The sequence below is a fragment of the Nesoenas mayeri genome (genome assembly GCF_963082525.1).
Source record: "Nesoenas mayeri genome assembly, chromosome: 1".
NCBI classification, from domain to species: Eukaryota; Metazoa; Chordata; class Aves; order Columbiformes; family Columbidae; genus Nesoenas; species Nesoenas mayeri.
The window spans coordinates 70,150,201-70,167,830 of NC_137541.1; the positions used below are offsets into that span (position 1 = coordinate 70,150,201).

General features: G+C 40.8%; 1 protein-coding gene across 1 annotated transcript; it reads right to left on the bottom strand.

Moving 5' to 3' along the window:
• Positions 1-4,014: 4,014 nt before the first annotated feature.
• On the bottom strand, positions 4,015-17,278 carry KLHL42 (kelch like family member 42; the record flags this gene model as incomplete). The annotated part of the gene is made up of 3 exons (XM_080344900.1): positions 15,809-17,278; positions 8,462-8,655; positions 4,015-4,466 (listed from the first exon to the last, which is right to left on the bottom strand). The coding sequence occupies exons 1-3, from the start codon at positions 16,696-16,698 to the stop codon at positions 4,015-4,017; spliced, it is 1,536 nt and encodes a 511-aa protein (XP_080201026.1). The 5' UTR covers positions 16,699-17,278.
• Between the last annotated feature and the right edge of the window lie 352 nt (positions 17,279-17,630).

Genomic DNA, 17,630 nt, shown 5'->3' on the forward strand with positions numbered 1-17,630 from the left:
TTCCACAAACTGAATGTCTGTCGCATCATTTCTCACTAAAACAAGGACTAAATAAAACAAAACATTTGTAGCTTCATAGACTTCTCCTGTAGGAGCCCAATATTGAATAAATGAAAAGGGTGAACGCGACTTACAAATTACTTTACATTTTCATCATGGTGACTGCCAGTCACAGATTAATGTGAAAAGTAGGCTAACAAATAGAAAAGACCAATAAACTGCTACCATATAATTTCAGCAAAACAGGCTGGACACTGATGTAGAAAGGCAAAATCCTCAAAGAATGGAAAACACAGATATTAAGCCCAAGAAAGGTTAACCAACAGGGCAGAAAGGGAAATCTATGGAAACTAGCCAGGGAGATTGAAGTTAAGCCTCACACAATTCTTATTTCACATTGAAAACCACAAACCATTCCCAGAAAGGAAGAAACTCTTACACTTTCTCTTATCCTTGATGGTAGCAACCTTCTTAAATGCTTTTCTATTTTATGAGAAGGGACTAAGTTCCCAGAGTTTTCCATTTACTCCTCCCTCAGGACTTCGGAGGCTGTTGTTCTTTCTTTCAACTTGGGATCATCTTCTACCATAGTCAGCTTTTGTTGGTCAGTATCAAGTGGAATCAGTCCATGAGACAAAGATGAATAGTGGATATGTAAGCACTGGATAACCCAGACACAGCAGGAAAGCAGCAATTTTGAATTTGAATACAGACTTGAGAAAAAACAAACAAACAAAAACCAGACTGGAAATAGCCATCGGTTCAAAATGAAGGTAATCAGCAGAGACCACAATGAGATTATTAGCTGCTTTCTGTCCTGCCACTTGTCATGATGCAGTTTAAATAACCAAATGAACAGTTACAACATTGAGAACATGTGTACTTTTTCTCATGCTCAAAATGTCTTAGAAACACTACACTGCTACACCAGACAAATAATTTGTGTTCCCACAAAACAAAAATTCCTGCTCACATGTTAATCTGGGGATGAAGATGCAAGGCAGTGTAGTGATTTCTCCAAGACCACCCAGTGAGTTAGAAGCAACATCAGGATAACACAGGAATTTCCAGTTGATCAGACTGCAAGGCCCCTTGTTCCATCATTATCATTCAAAAGAAGCTTATTTGTCCTTGAGGACATTCTTCCTGCCACCAGCAAACGAAAGAGAGCACACTGAATCATTGAACAACAGTTCCATTGGCTAAGAAGCAGCTTTTAAATGATTCTGCTAGTGACTCTCAACCTTGCCCCAAAAGACAGAAGCTTCCCAACAGTGCCTTATGTGAAATACTAAAGTGACAGAAAAAAAATGAAAAGGGCATGAGACAGTCATCTCGGTGTTCAGGTTTCTTCCTGGGATGTGGGGGCCACCCACATTGCATACTTTTCTGTAATAAATTTTGTTTTAGAAAAATATATTTATTTCAGCACATAGCAATACAGTCCGTTTAGATTATTACATTCTAGTGTTACCACTAAATTCAACACCAGTTTTGATTTGTGATTGTAGTACTGTCAGATGTCAGTATATGAGGAATTTGCATCATGGATTAACAAATGAGTCTGACTGTATTTACAGTCTCAGCCATCTTTCCCTTCTACATTTCAGCAGGTTATCCAGATTTTCAAGGTGGTCACCTGCTCACTGGAAGCTGAAACCAACATGTAGATAAACCCAGTGTGGAAAGTTCTCTTGTGAAAAAGAGTAATAACACCTAAAAGATTATGTCATAGATTTTAGAATTAGGACCGCGCTAAGAAATTAGTGGGTTTGGAAGGACTTAATTAGGTATACCACACTGCAAATCCGGGCATGATGGGTTTTCATTGTTAATTTGCTAGGCAAGAGAATGTAACTCAGATGTGACTCCCTCTACCCATAGAGATCTGAGCTGTAGGGTACCGAATCTGGAACGAAAAAGAAATGAAGGAAAGAGAGTAACATAATGTGACTGAGATAATTTATCACCAGACACAGACACACTGCTTATATTTACTCCAAAATGCTTCTGAAAGAAGAATCTTATGAAAGTCACTTTATTTCTTCATTTCAGGACAGCCATTGTTCACTCTGATACTTCTGTCAAAACACAGCAGCTGCTCAATGCATTGTGTTTTCAAAGGAATAAATACTAACACAGAGACATGGACTTAATTAAACTCATGCATACACCTGAACAGTGGACACTAGTTTGGGCTAAAGTACTCTACCAGGCTACAAAATTTCTACCCAAAAGGTAAATTTTGGACATCCAAAATAGCTTGTTTCATGTCCACCTGTATCCTAAAGGTGTTCAAACTCAAATGCCCTCACTCTGCATGAATTTCCTGGGATTTTCTGTTCGGGTTGCTGTGCATGATCGGAAGCACCAAAATTATGCACCTAAGCACCAAATGTGTGAGCAGTAGGTAATTGGCCAGGCACTTCAAGTCTGAGAGCTCTTTTAGTCAGCACTGATTTCATTCAAAATCATAGAAAAGTAGGGAGTTAAAAGGACCTTGAGGGAACCATTGCTGCCTCCTCCTCCTCTATACAATAGGCACCTATCTTCAAAAGAAGATTCAGAAAAAATAAAAAGACATATCCATATGTTAGGAACCTGTTCAGGTGAATTAAATCTCTTGTCTTCTCATGTGGAAAAACAGCTGGTACAGACCCAGCATCCCTGCAATATGTTCAGGACATGCCTAATCTCAGTATCTCTTCCCTAAAGGCAGCTGCAGTGAAACCCTCCCATGTTGACCAAGACCCTCTCCTTTTCTTGTCACAAGGCCACACATTCCATACCTGTGTGGGTACCTTCAGAAGACGCTTATGAACTTGTCAGCTATAAAAAGAAAAGGGGCCAATCATGACTATAATTCTCTCATGCAATAGGCAGGAACTGGGAGTAACTGCCAGAGTATCTGTTCCTGAATCCCCACAAAGGACTATTCATGGTGACCATCTTACAGTGCTCTTGTAGAGACTAATAATTTTGGGTGGCGAACTTGAGGTAATTTCTATTGAGCTCCCGAAAACACAAGATAGAGACAATGTTCACGTGCAGCTGCTTTGGCTGGTGTTGGCAGGTAGTCATTTACACAAATCAACCCTTCCATACCAAATGATGGATGTCCTAGATGACTGTTATCAAGCAGGATGCACCTGGTGCAGAATCACCATTCCATATGCTCATGCACATTTTCCTAGCATGCAGCTTGTTGCCAACTATAATTTGATCTTTAACACTCAATACTACAGAATACAAGATAACCAAAACTTAAAACCTTTCTGAGGATAAGCAAATTTCTCCACTTGATTTTAGAGCCTTTTTTACCTCCACCTATGGTAGCAATAAATGCTGCCAACTTCCATTAAAGGAGCATCTACTATTCTACCAGCAACTGTAAGCCTCTAGACAATTACTCCCAGTCCTGGACAAAGCACTACAAATCATTCTGGGAAAGTTCGTATTTCTTGATGGTGACCCAACGGCCAGCACCTTTGAGAATTTCACCTGCTACCATATATGAGATTTAAAAATGGTACTACACACAATTTTAAATAATGTGCATTAGACAGAACACAGTTTGAGTAAAAACCATATTTTAAAAGAAATCATTGCTTTGTGATTTTTATTATACTTACTGTTTCCTTCATTTACTTCCACTTTCACCATGTATACTTCTTGCTCATCTTCTATACTATTAAGATGAATAAAACTAGACTGATTGGTTTTGCCTTTGGAATTCCTTTATCAGTTACCAACACAATAATTTTAATGTTTAAATTGCAAACAATACCTGGTGAAATTTTAATCCAAACCAATAAAAATTTTTAAATGAAATCTTAAAACTGCTTCTGGAAGCATTGGTCTTGATGTTGGATTTTGCAACTTTTTTAAAGAATAGAATCAGTATTTTATGCCTACGTTACACAACCACACTACATTCTGAAAACTGGATTATTTAGAGGGAACAATATTTCTTCCAAGAATGATTAATGAGCTGAAAAGAAAAACCCAGTGCTGTTACACTTCTCTCAGATCAGGCAAATACATAGAACAGATCAGCATGTTTTGTCCAAAGGTTGGAAAGCGTCTTAGTGACTCCCAACTGTCCGTAAATATATTATACTTCAGAAAAACACGGTGCTCCAAGCTTGTAGATAGAGTAATATCCCTGCTCAATATATAAACTCCATCATTGTGGAGAGTGCAAGTCAAGTTCAGACCCGATTTTGAAGTGTTCTCTTTGAGGTAGAGCCATTCTTTGGTAGCAATATTGTAAGACTGCACAGTTAACACATCCTCACTTTGGTTGGATTTTTGGTTTGGTCCAAGTTCATGAATACAACCCCCTACCAGATATATAGTTTCTTCAACAGAGAGCATCTGTTGTTTGCGAACATGGACATCACAAAGTTCAAAGTTGGTCCAGGAATCAGAAGTGGGACAGTACTGCAAAATGTTCATATTCCTATCTGAAACAGAGGAGAGATATTTACAAATAAATAAGTGTATTAGATGGTACTCATGGAGGAGAATTTTTCCTCCCTACAAACTGTATCAGCCATTATTACAGATTGCCAATGTATTGCAAAGCACAAGCATAGCAAATTGGGGAATACTGATTACTGGGAACTGCAACTCTTTGCCCTTGACAATAAGGTTTGAACATTTTGTTCCTTTGCAGAGAGAAAAATTAAGGTGTTTCTGGCACGTTACATGATACAGATGGTCTGGCATTGCAGATTTTAGCAGAATAATCCCTACCTTTTAACTTATGCTTTGACTTTTCTCTCCAATTGTTACATAGGATTTTTTAATGAAAAAGGAAATGGAGCAATATTCTGCTCTCCAACAGTGATCACAGACTAACTGAATTACCATGAACACAATATGCTTCATTAATGGCTGTCAAGTGATGATTTATCATCCAAGTTTAACTTTCATACTTTGCATTTCATTCCATAAATCAATTTTTTATGGTAGAAAATTCATAAAGCTAGTCACATTTCTTCAAGTGGCGTGGATGACCTAAGGACACACATTCAGTACCATATAAAGAGATGAACACGAATTGTCAAAATCATTTAAGAACCAGAAACTCCGTGCTCCAGCATCAGCCAGAGAAACAGAAAAAAGCTGAAGCCGTATCTATACTTCAGTTACAATACAGTGCATGCATGTGTTTGCAACATTGTCATTCTCTGAAATTGTGACAATACCACCCTGATTTGTAGTTCAGTGGAGACCCTGGCTGTGTCCCCAGGGCTCCACTAAATTAACACAGAATGCACAGGACTCGTTAGCTAGTAAATTCAGTTTCAATTTCTGGAGACCTGAGTTTAAATCCAAACTCAAGTGACAAGCAGCAACAGGTTTGCAGACTTCAGCCTGGATTTTCAATAAAATCTGTTCCATATTACAAGCCTATCCTGCATTATGATCTCCAGATGAGCTCCCAAGTGGACCACAGCAGATGGTGACACACAGATAAGTTATGTCAGGGCACAGGTATAAACAGCCATAAATATAACTGGATTGTCATTAATGAAGTGCATTAGCAGCATGATTAGGGAGGTGCTGCTATAGCATTTGCTTGCACTCGATTTTCAGTCACTGTTGAACACCTAATCCACTTTAAATGAAAGGAAAATAAAAGGGAAAACATCATAGTTATGGCCTAGGAAATTGCTGATCAAGTTCTACATATAGATGGTCTTTGTCTACAAACAGTGACTCACTGCTGGGGGAAATTCCAGTTTAGTTTTTATGCCTAACTATAACAGTAATATTCCCAGATAAAAGGTGCTATGGTTTGAGGGGGGCACATGAAATGGAAGTCTGTTATGATATGGCCCTCATTTGCTCAGTCCAGAGACTGGGTCTTTTATATCCACTGAAACAAAACAAACAAAAACCCCACCACCACCACCAAAACCCAAACAAACACAAACACACACACACCAAAACAAACAAAAACAAACAAAAAAATCCCACCCACCCCAAAACAAAACAACAACAACAAAAACACAGTACACAACATGAACATTATAGTGCCTGACACAGAACTTCTAGGTTCAGAAGGGAAAGCTATGAACTGGAAGGAGGGTCTTTACTCAAGAATTGTCATCGTAATTTACAGAGGAAAATTCCAGATCCTATCATCTTTTGGAAAGTGCAGTCTCAGGAGAAAGCTCTACAGAGATTAAAAAAAAAATAGCCCACAAAACCTACCCAAACTGAGGCATATACAGAAATACTAACATAAAATAAAAATTTACATATTAACTGCTGTGTGTATTTTATGTAGTGAATGTAGCAAAATAGCAAATGAACTTCAGCATCTCTCAGATATTTAGGCCTTAACACTCTCTGACATCTGCATAACTTGGAAGGTGAATCACCAGTGTGGTTGCAGCAGTTCTGGTTTCTGAGCTGTCCTAAGCCAAAGTGTCACAGCAAGACCCTCATTCAGGAAAGGATCTATAAGGATTTATAAGAACACAGACAGGTGTTTGTTGTCCTGAACGGTCTTGGATTTAAACATTAGCCTAGATGTGCTCAGAACTTTATGCTGGTTTACTATTCTGTTTCCATTAAAAACAGCTTTTAGGGTAAGACCTAGGAAAAGATCTAGGAAAAGACAGAGGCCTGAAGGTCAGTAATCCCCTGAGGTGTGGAAGAAGCAAGAGGTAACTCACTGACTACCCTCCTTCACTTGAAACCACGGGTAGTAAGTATCAAACAAGTAGCTTGACGCAGGGCAGCAGTCCTGACTACATACACTTTGTGAATGAATTTCAAGGGAACAGGATCTGCAGCAGCAACATGTGGATCTTCCTATACATGACAGCCAGAGTAGGCAGTCTGAAGAAAGAGCAACACAAGCTCTAGAAAAGGGACTTGCAAAATTCAGGGAATGAAGAAGAAAAGCTCCTACTCCCGTAACTCTGTAGCACTATTAGCCAAATCAAGAGCTTTTTCTTCTCACTTCTTCTTTCTCTAGATAAAAATGACAAAACCATAGCTTTGGTCTATCACAACAGGTCTTCCCACTACCCTGTTTCAGTCCCTTCTCTTTGGTCTCTGCTGTTGTGTCTCAAAGGATGTTTGTCCTTGGGTCTGACTTTTCAGCAAAGCAAGTGCTGTGTGCCAGACATTGTTCAGTCCTAGTGCTGGACATCAGGGAGCATAAGGAACCCCAACAGGTCCTTTAGCAGGGACGGCCAGAGGACTGGGAGTGCAGAGCACACCACGGCATGGCCTTCCATACAGACACATGCACAGTGATATTTTCTGTTTTCCCCAGTAGAAGCCACCAGGTTCTGGGTCAGAATGAACCGGGCAAAATGCTTTTGAAGGTTATCATTACCACAAGGACCATCAGGGGTGGAAGTGTGTCTTTTATAAACTTTATAATGATTCAGAGCTAAAATGTACTCAAACACTAGAAGGGACAGCTTGTTCTAATGTCACTTCAGTTTTGCTTGCAGTACTCTCTGTAAAAGTTGATCTTTCTTTTAATTTTATGCTCCATTTGGAAAACAAAACCACTGTGGTCAAATGAAGTGGGTGAAGGCCTAGAGATAGGAATTTAAATCTAGGAAATCCTGGTAAATGCTAAACATTTGACAAGGGGGAAAAAAAAAAAATAAAAGTACTTTTAAAACTCTGTGAAAATGGTATTTTTCCCAAAGAATGGCACTATTTGCTTAAGCAATGATAACATGGGAGCTCTTTTTAAATAGATTGCTTTTCCATTGGATAAAGTAATTGTCAGGAGACAATGAAACTTCAAATCCTTCCCTCTCTGCAGTATCCTTAGAAAACAAGGTATAGAAAAGAAGTAAGTAAAAAATGTTGGTTCCTGCTTTTGATTAATTCTTCAGTTAAGGGATTTCAGCACTGAAAATCTTAACCATAGCTTGAATTTGCCTGTGAAACACTGAAATGCTATAGTGAAAGCGCCGTGACATCTATCACTACATGAGAAATACTAATGAGGGCAGATATTTTCTTAATATTTCTCCTTCTCACAGCCTCAAACAGGTATTTAAAACGTAAACAAGTGTATTTGTTGAGACCTCTCTTTCTACTGTGTGATCAAAATCTAAAAGAAGGAGGGCTAAGTTGGCTACTGGAGTAGCCATCAGCCTGTTCCCTCAGAATAATAGCACCCCAGGTCTGAAAAGGTCCTAGACAAAAAAAATCTGATTCTTCTATGACAGAGCTATTTTTTTTTGTTACATTTGTCAATTATTTTCTACCAATGATTTATTTCCACATGTTTTAATGAATATTATGCAGCTTTCTACATCAGTTCAAAAGATTTCTTGAAAAAAAGAAGAAAATTATCTGGGCCTTAGAAGCAATGGCGCTAAAAAAATAAAATAAAATACATTAAAATAAAATAAAATAAAATAACAAAATAAAATAAAATAAAATAATAAAATAAAAGTAAGCTTTCTACCTCGTGTAGTGTATCCTCCAATAACGTAGATCTTGCCCTTGCATTCACAAGCTGAGAATTCTGCAAGAGGGTTTGGCATCGATGCTACGAAATTCCACCAGTCATTTTCTGGGTTATAGCACTCCACATTGGAAAGGGATTGACCACCAATGGCATAGAGTTTTCCATTTACAGCCAAGAGCTTAAAATTGGACCTGAAAGAAAAGATTGCAGCATTGAAATAGGTTGCATAGACATACAGAAAAATATAGAAAAGTTCTTCCTATCAAGGCTCCAACATACCGATCATCACTTACAACTTGTAGCATCACTTCATATATTACAGCATCTGAGCTCTTATGTGCAAGGCCAAAATTCCATAATTATACTGTAATTACTAAGGACAGTAACCAGTGATGTTCTGGATGCTAATTACATTGATGCTGAAAATGATGAGTATTTTATTTTGGATTTTAATGTCACAGTCTGAGCTCTAAATGTTTAGTTAACTAATGTGTTCAGTATATGTCTCATTTTTACTCAGCTTCCAGCAAAGTACTTTTAGTAGAGAAAAACGTATTATATATACACAGAGTCCAGGGTATTATTTTAGTTAAAACTGCAGAAATTTCAAACAAGACTTGATGAATGCCTCAGAATGTGTATTCATCTTAGTCCGTAATATAGAATCTCTTTAATAACCCTTATAAACAGATTTAAAACGGTACACGTTGAATCACGTTCTGCAAAAGAAGGGGGAACCTCCTGTACCTTATTCTGCATTAAACTACCAAATATACATCCTCCGTTCCACTGAAGCAAGATATATCTGTAAGTTAATGTTCTACCCATAGCCAAACAAAATACATTGCACTCCACAGGCAATGCCCTGTTCTTTTATTTCTTCTTTGTTTTCATTATGCTGTTGTATTTCACACATGGCAAAGAACAACTTGATAATTACTGAAGCACAAGAAGACTTATGTCTTATACTTCTAAGATAATACACGCAGAAAAAAAAATGGCCTATAGAAATTAAAGGTGCAAGTCTGTAGGAAGAAATTGGAGGACCTGAAGATAGATGGCTTCCTTGCTCAGTTGTTCCTTCCAGCTATGGAAGCTGGTCTAATAAAAGATGAGCTCTTCCTCTCCTCAGAAACAGTCTCATTGCCTAGAAAGGTTGTCCCTTCTCTGCTGCTGCGCCAAACTGAGATTTCACCATGCAGTAGCCCAATTAATTAAATGTGTGAAAGTCATCAGAGTGCACCAGCTCAGCATAAAGCCAAATGGGGAACTGTGTTATGTCCATAAAACTGAAGTGCTGCTTCAGACTTGCATTGGCCTGCTGAGCAGTAAAGTGAGTTTCACTCTGCATGAATCCAAGATTCAAAACGGACCGGTAAGTAGTTTTGCAGGGGTTTGTCTGGACAAAATGAACCCTGCCTAGCAGCAGACTGCCCTGCAATTTATTTTTATTAAATATATTTGGAAAAAGAATTTGTTTCCAGATGGAATCATTTTGTTCTTGTCATCCTGATATAGCTTTGGAAATTAAAATGCTCCTTTGAAGGAATTAATTGCTTTTTATTCATCTTTTTTTGCTGACATTTATGATTAGGTCACTCTGTTCATCTCTACAGCAATTAGATTTTCCATCTTAGAGAATCCAAAATAACATGGCAATCAATAGTGGGTATGAAATGAGAATAACTACTTGCAAAACATTATGATTTTCAGAGCAATGTACCTGTTCTAAAGATTATGGTGGAAAAAAAGATATCTACAAATCAACAAGGAAACAAAACCACAAAATGTATTTCCAAGCAGTCCTTTAAAATCTGAAGTATGTTAAAAAGTCTGTAACTGTGCCTGTGATGGAGACGGTGCAGGATTTTTGGCTTATGAAATGAGTTCACATACACACAGATAGTGTTTCCCTATTCTAAGATCTTCTAGTCACTTTTTAAACATGCTAAAAGTTCTGCCACAGAGGACATGAATTAACTAAACAAGTGTGTAGTGCCAGAACGTTAAAGAATTCAGGTTTTCTAACTCACATGTGCTTCTCTAGTTACCCTCTAATTGTAGCCTCTTACTATTTATCTGAATGGAGGTAATTTATCCAGCTTTTGCTTGTTGGCCTTTGTATCACTGAATTGGTTCTTGCAACACAGGGAAAACTATCCAGTGAAATATGTATGGCACAACCTTCAACTTCAATTATTCTAGAAGGAGGCCACGTACAGTTGTGTCAGTCATGTAACCACTTCCAATGCTTGTTAAAATGGATGGCATGCAGTGGAAATGTCTCAGATTTATGGAACACATTAACTTCAAGAGTAATTTTACTCAAAAGTAGCTGTAAGTATCCATCAGAACACTTTATATGAAAGTTTAGACAATGGCTCAATAGGTTATGAAAAACTTCTGCCATTCACCTCTTCATGCCAATAACAGCAGGTGTTTTTATGGAGAGTGAACATTAGGAAATATTTAGTGTATTTTTACACCCTTCTAATGTGTTGGGGCAGCTGGAAACAAGGAAAGCAAACATTGAGCAACCAGCCAGCTCTCCACAACTAAGTGTTCCATGGACTACAGCTTGGAAATGACAGAGCTGAACAGTCTGTCAGATTCAACTGGAATATAACTCCACTCACACCAGCAAGTTATCTAAACTTGGGAGATCAAAAGTGTTTTCCAAATGCCAGGCCTAGTAGGAACCCTTCTTGTTGGGACAAAACTGGGTATGACCTGTGTTCTGATGTCCCTTGTTTCCACTAAAAAAGAACTCCAGGAACACAAGCAAGAGCAAGCTGTGGGGTTTTACCATAGTTCAAAATACATTTTTCATTCAATAAAGACAAGTGCAAAGCACTATATGCACAAAGGAAAAAAATACAATGAACAAATGCAAAAAGATCTAGGGGTCAGTATGCATAGCTTTCTGAATACAAGACATTCAATAACTTGCAAAAAAGCCCTACATTATTCTGGATTGCATTAAGAGACATAGATGTATCTATAGGAGACCACTCTGAAAGTGGCTATAAAAACAAGAAGCATCTTCTTGTTCACTGACAGATGTCATTCATTTAGTGTACAAGAAAAAATTAGTATAGATATTAGAGAGGGCTTCCTGATCAGAGGAGCAGCTAAACATGGGAATAAGTTACCAGGGAGGCTGGAATCCACATTGTTGGAGGGTTTCAAGAACAAGTTAGACTTGTATTTGCAAGGTAAGTTGGGTCCTGCTGTAAAGCAGGAGGGCTGGACTAACCTGTGGTTCCTTCCTGCCAAATGATCAACTTTAAGCTTGAAATTTCCTTCTCACAAATCAGATGACTTCTTTGTTCTAGAGTTAAAGCATTTACAACAGGGATGAAGAATCATGAAAGCATAGTTACAAATGCAGTTCCAAAGCATTTCACATTTTTTCATGAACCACTTTTTTTTACATTCCTTACATGAGTCCGCAGAGCACACTGCATCCAACCTTTAGCTTTGGAAGTACATGACATATTTCTGATAAATGTGACACTTATATTTCTAACTTCAAAATTTTTCAAAAGTTTATTTTCCCTAAACACAGAGGAATTTTGAGTAAAAAAAAGTGGAAAGAGAAGGTCTCATAAACCACCATAATACTGCAGGATCACCCTCTCTTATATTCCTGTAGGAGTCCTCAGAGTGGCAGCAGTTCAGGTACAGATTACTCATAAAAAACATGTTCCACGTGCATGTGTATAATCCCAGCCAGTGGTTTACAAGGGTCTTCCAAGCCTGGAAGATCTACCTGCCATGAGTGTTCTGAAGGAAAATAAAAGTGGAATATACAGCTGTAACTGGCACATGCAGTAGAAATCCTCTGAGTATATTATTCTTAAATAGCAAATTTCAACTGACAGCATCAATTTAAAGAAAAGTATGGGAAGGTATTGAAGGGCATTGTTTGAACAGTCCCTGAAGTGTCTTGTTACCTTCCTGTCCCCAAAGAACACAAGTGATCTTGGGCAACATTTACATGGAATTTCTTCCACAGAAAAGCCCAGGTAGTTCTCTGAAGACACTATTCCAAGTACAGCAATATCTCTAGAATTAAAAGATCTAGAAACTCTGATTTTTTTTAGGGAATATCTGTGACAGGCACCAGATTTAGCTCTCAGATGATGAGAAATTCCAGCTTCAGTCTTAAGCTTCCTGTATGAGCCTGAGAAAATTATTTTGTCTTCCTGGTCTATGCATAAATAGGAAATAACACTTTCTCAAGCTGATGTGGGCATCACAAGAATAATATACAGGAGTTACTTATCATGAACAAATTTGAAACTACAGTAATAAGAAATCTACATCTGGAAAGAAAGTTAACAGCTATAACCTAAACCAAAATGACTGCTAAGTATTCAGTCCATATCTGACAGCTTTTGTTTTTTACTTAGAAGTAAGTGGGGACTATTTCATCTATGCACATGAAGAGAATCCCAGCATCCTGGGATTCTATATTATAATAATTAAAATAAAAATAATAGAATTTACAAGGTTTGATGATGGCAGAGAAGTTCTTATATTAACAGCAAATGAGAACAATTATTTCCATAACTCCTCAGCCTTCTCTTGAGGCCAACATATGCATCTATTCTCATAGGTCAGATCCAGATACTCTTTAAATGTTGCCTGAAGTCAAACCAACTTCAATGGGAACTAGAACTCTCCTTCAAGGTATGCAAAAAATTCATCCATGGGATGTAATTATATCAGCTGACATAAACTCATTTGGCAGACAGTCATATGACTGCAACTCCTAAGCAGCATGCTGGCCAACTGCCCTGCTTATTTTACTACAGCATAACAAACTAAAAATACAATGCCGAGCAAAGTGCAGATCTCATTGCAGTACATCTGTGCAGCAGACGGGTTGTTCCAGTTGAATGCAAACTCCCTGATCTTAAAAACCTCCCTGCTCTTGGCTCCTACAGCATCCTGTGTTCTGGCCACTAAATGTCAAGCTGGTCATCAAAGGGCTGAAATGATATGTCAGACAGAAAAAAAGCCAGTAACTTCAGATATGATACTCCACGAAAATGTTCAAGTCAAAAACATGTTTTGTGAAGGGGTCAGCAGAGTGTCCATGAAAAAAAATATCCCCTGCTTATCATTCAGAGACCAACATACAACCTTGCAATCCAGGGGCAGATATAATTCTGGTTCTTTTTGACCTGAAATTGCTACCATGAAACGTAAGAACAGAGACTATTCCAAAAATATCCATTCACATGCTACTTTTCTGCCATAAATCGTCAATGTGAAATTCTGTGCTAAGGAATACCTTCTTGTCACCTGTGATGGGCTTCAAGATCCAGTTGTTTTGGTAGTGCAGTTGAAAATAGTAATATAAGGAGAAAACATCGTTAGTTTAGATCAGACATACCGATTATATATCCTAGAAAAAAAGGCAAGTGTGGTGGAAAATTGGCTGATCTACACTTTGAACATCAAGTTATAAGGTGAAAAAAGGGCCTGAAGAAAGCTTTTCCTAAAAGGCTCTCATGTGCCATGCTGCAGAATCATCGCACATAATAATATCTCTCTTGCTACATACATCACACAAACCAATGCCAAAACCTCGTAACTTGATCAACGTGGGACTTCTATGTTTAAGTTAATGTCCATGGGAGATGCTGCATGGCCTGACTCCATCATCTTTTTTTACAGAGGCCGATGCACTCTCAGTTGTGCTCATGTAGGCAAGACTGCTGAAGTGAGGACGGCTATAACATCTCAGTTTTCACAGGCAACTCAGTGAAGACCACTTATAGGCTCAGGTTCTAAGAAATATGTTTGTAAGAGAAGGTGTTTACAGTGATTAAAAGTAAACACTCATTTTACAGATAAAATTTTTTGCAGCACTGTTTCAAGAAGCCAGAAATACTGAAAAAAAAAAAAATCCAGTTAATTCCGAAGACTGAGTATGGAGGAAATCATTTCAGTGATATTCTCACAAAGTGAAAAACAAGGATGAAATGGTAAAGCACTAATTTTAGGTCAAATCCCTGTTTTGAGGGGTTTTAGCTGGCAAGAGCTAAATAGAGACCAGAACAGAGACCGCAGTTTTACTACCCAGATACAAAGAATTCATGCCAATGGTTTTGGTCTCTGCATGCTCTTTGAATTTACTGGATGGAGAAGAGAATTTCCATTCTACAGTGAATTTTGGCCTCCTCACTTGTTCTTTTTTCAGACAGCACTTTTTCTAAAATGGAAACAATGAGGAAGTTCATGTTGGATAACATAAACATTTTGTTTCAATGAAGTAAAGGCTTTGTTTTGGTAACTCTGCAGCGTGATTAAGGTAGAGCAGCCACAACCTTGGCCAGGGACGTGGCCTCTATTCTTGGGTGCCCCTCAAGGCTAGCTCTCTATTGTTCTTTCAAGTGTAAATTATACAAGTGTTTCTGAATAGTAACTTAAACGTAAATGTCAAACAAACAATTCAAAAGGATAAAGGAAAAAAGCAAAATCATCAAAATTATTAATGATTCCCACATCCAAATATTCTTATAAAGTGAGAAATTTCTCACAGTCTTCCTGACATTTTGCTGTGAGTATTTCACTGAAATGCAAAACATTCAGATTTTGATGAAAGTAGAAACCAATGAAAAACTGCTGCAACTAAAATTTTTCAGCCACCTCTAGCTCTGATAAGACTGTACATCCTCACTAGGAGCAGTAATTCTTGGCAGGTACAGTACTGGATTTAAAATATATCATGAAGAAAGTAAGAGAATATTTTTTGTTTTTAAAATCTTTGTTATTTTGAGGAGAATTTCTAGTACTGGCAAGACAGCTGTTTGGAGACACTGGCTCCTTGTATACTGCGATTTAAATGAAAAGTGGAAGCTTTCCACCATTTCACACCAAGGTGAACGACCACACATGGTGGAGAGCTCTAGCAGAGTCCTCCTCTGCTGACGGCTGGCTCATGTTCTCCCACAGCCAAGGCCTTAACCACCACCACCATTTATGCAACAAAGCCTCGTCCCCCTCATCCTTCCCTTGCTACAGCAGCTCCTCACACTATGCAGAGGGGGCCCTAAGCAGGAGCAAGGCAGCAGCATCGCACTGCAGCGGGATGACTGTTGCTGGTAAAGACAAGGTTTGCCAGGCCGCTCCGGTGGCATGCTGCCAAGCCATCGCCAAGCACTGCAGTCCTTCCCACCACACGGTGCAAGAGACATTGGTGATTCACAGCACAGAGACAGGTCTGAATCACTTCTTGTAACGTTGCGTCCAGCCAACACCACGTGACTCAGCGGGGTCTATTTTGACAACATACATGGACACACGTGTATTTCGGGAAGTAGGAGTTACCTCTTCTGGTTCATTGAAGCCAGTTGACTCCATTCATTTAGGCAAGGGTTGTAACAATGGGCAGCCGAGATCTCCTGGCTGGTGATCCTGTAGCCCCCAACGATGAACAGGTAGTTGTCCAGCATCGCCGACCCGTAGCCTCGGACATTAACCAGATCAGGGGGCAGTTTGCTGGCCAAGGGCAACCACCTCTCTGCTTCCTCATCATACCTCAGCATAGACCAGGGGGCTTCCGCCTGAGGGTGACAGCCAGGAGGCAAGCCCAAAGTGGAGGCACCCATGAAGTCCCCAATGGCCACCAGGGTGGCGGTGCCCCTCATCCGCCTCTCCTTCAACTGCTCCTGGAGAGCATGGGGCAGGAGGAGATGTGGCCGGGCATCGGGCCTCCGCAGCACCTGGTGGTAATGGGTGGCCATGAAGTCTAGACAGGCATCGTGCAAGTCCTGGAGACCGTAGACTTGAGCCAGGCGGTGCAGCTCGAAGCAGTTGCCCAGCCTCACCTGGGAGAGGAGCAGGCGGAGCAAAGGGGTGACCTGCAGGTAGGAAGCGGCCTCCACCAGCTCCTCCAGCAAAGGGGGCTCCTCATCGCCCCCCTCCTCCTGCTCCAGCCTGGCCAGGCAGGAGGTGTTGATGAAGTCCAGCACCAGCTCCAGCCCCAGAGCGCTCAGCCCCCCGCGCAGCAGCTGCTCCTGGCCCTGCCCTGCCTCCCGCATGCCCGAGCGGTAGAGGGCTCGGAAATAGTCACTCTGCTCGATCAGCTTCCTCTTGCACACCGGGTAGCACTTGTCCCCCAGCCGGATCTGCACCACCTCCTCCCCCTCGCCGGCCCCATCCCCTTCTTCCCCTTCCCCCTCCTCTTCCTCCTGCCGCCGCCGCCCCGCCAGGGACATCGCTCACCCCCTCCCCTGGCTGCGCTTCAGCCGGGCCGCTGCCGGCTACGGGCAGGCTCCGCCTCCGCCCCGGCGGCCGCGGCTGCGGTGGGAGGAGCGGAGCGGTGCGGAGCGGAGCGGAGCGGAGCGGCGCCGGGCCGGGCCCCGCTGCGGGAGGCGGTCTGGGAGGGAGGGAGGGAGGGAGGCGCTGCCGCAGCCGTGCGGGCTCTGCCCCTGCAAGGAGAGATGAAGGGGAAGGAGGAAAAAAAAAAAAGAAAACACACACAGAGGAAAGACAAAAAAAGCCCTAAAAAGGCAATGTTGAGCGCTCAGGCGGCGGCCGCTCCTCTCCGCGCTGCCCGGCTGCCCGCTGGCTCCATCAGCTCCAAACCACATTGCAGGGCACCCACCCGCCCGGCCCCTGTGCCTGCGAGGGGACGGATTTTCCGGCTCATGTGCGTGTCGGGGGCGCGATCAGAGAGGCGAAGTGCTCGGCTCCGGGCTGCAGCAACAGGCAGAACGTGCGGCCGATCCCCCGCCGCCCCCTCTGGCGCTGCCTGAATTGGCCCGGGATGGCAGCGGCAGCCGGCAGCTCTAACCTCCTGCCATAAATGTACCTCTGCACCTCTGCAGAGGGGGAATATTCTCGAACCACGCAGTCAGGAAAAGAAAAAAATAGGGTATGTGGACATGTATTCGTGCGTAGCCAAAGAGGAGGTGGGAGCGATAGTCAGCCCGATGCTTGGCACAGTGGCATTCACTGACAAAGTCAACAGGAAGAATCATCTTGCACATCTAGTGTAGCAGTAGGATTTAGGAATGATACATAATTTTGCTATGACCTTCCCGATTCCTCCTGCGCAAATCCCTCAGTGTCTCTGCTCCTGGTTTGGCATATAAAGGTACTATGTAAGTTGTTGTGCTACCCTATCTTTTCTATTTAAACTAAGTTC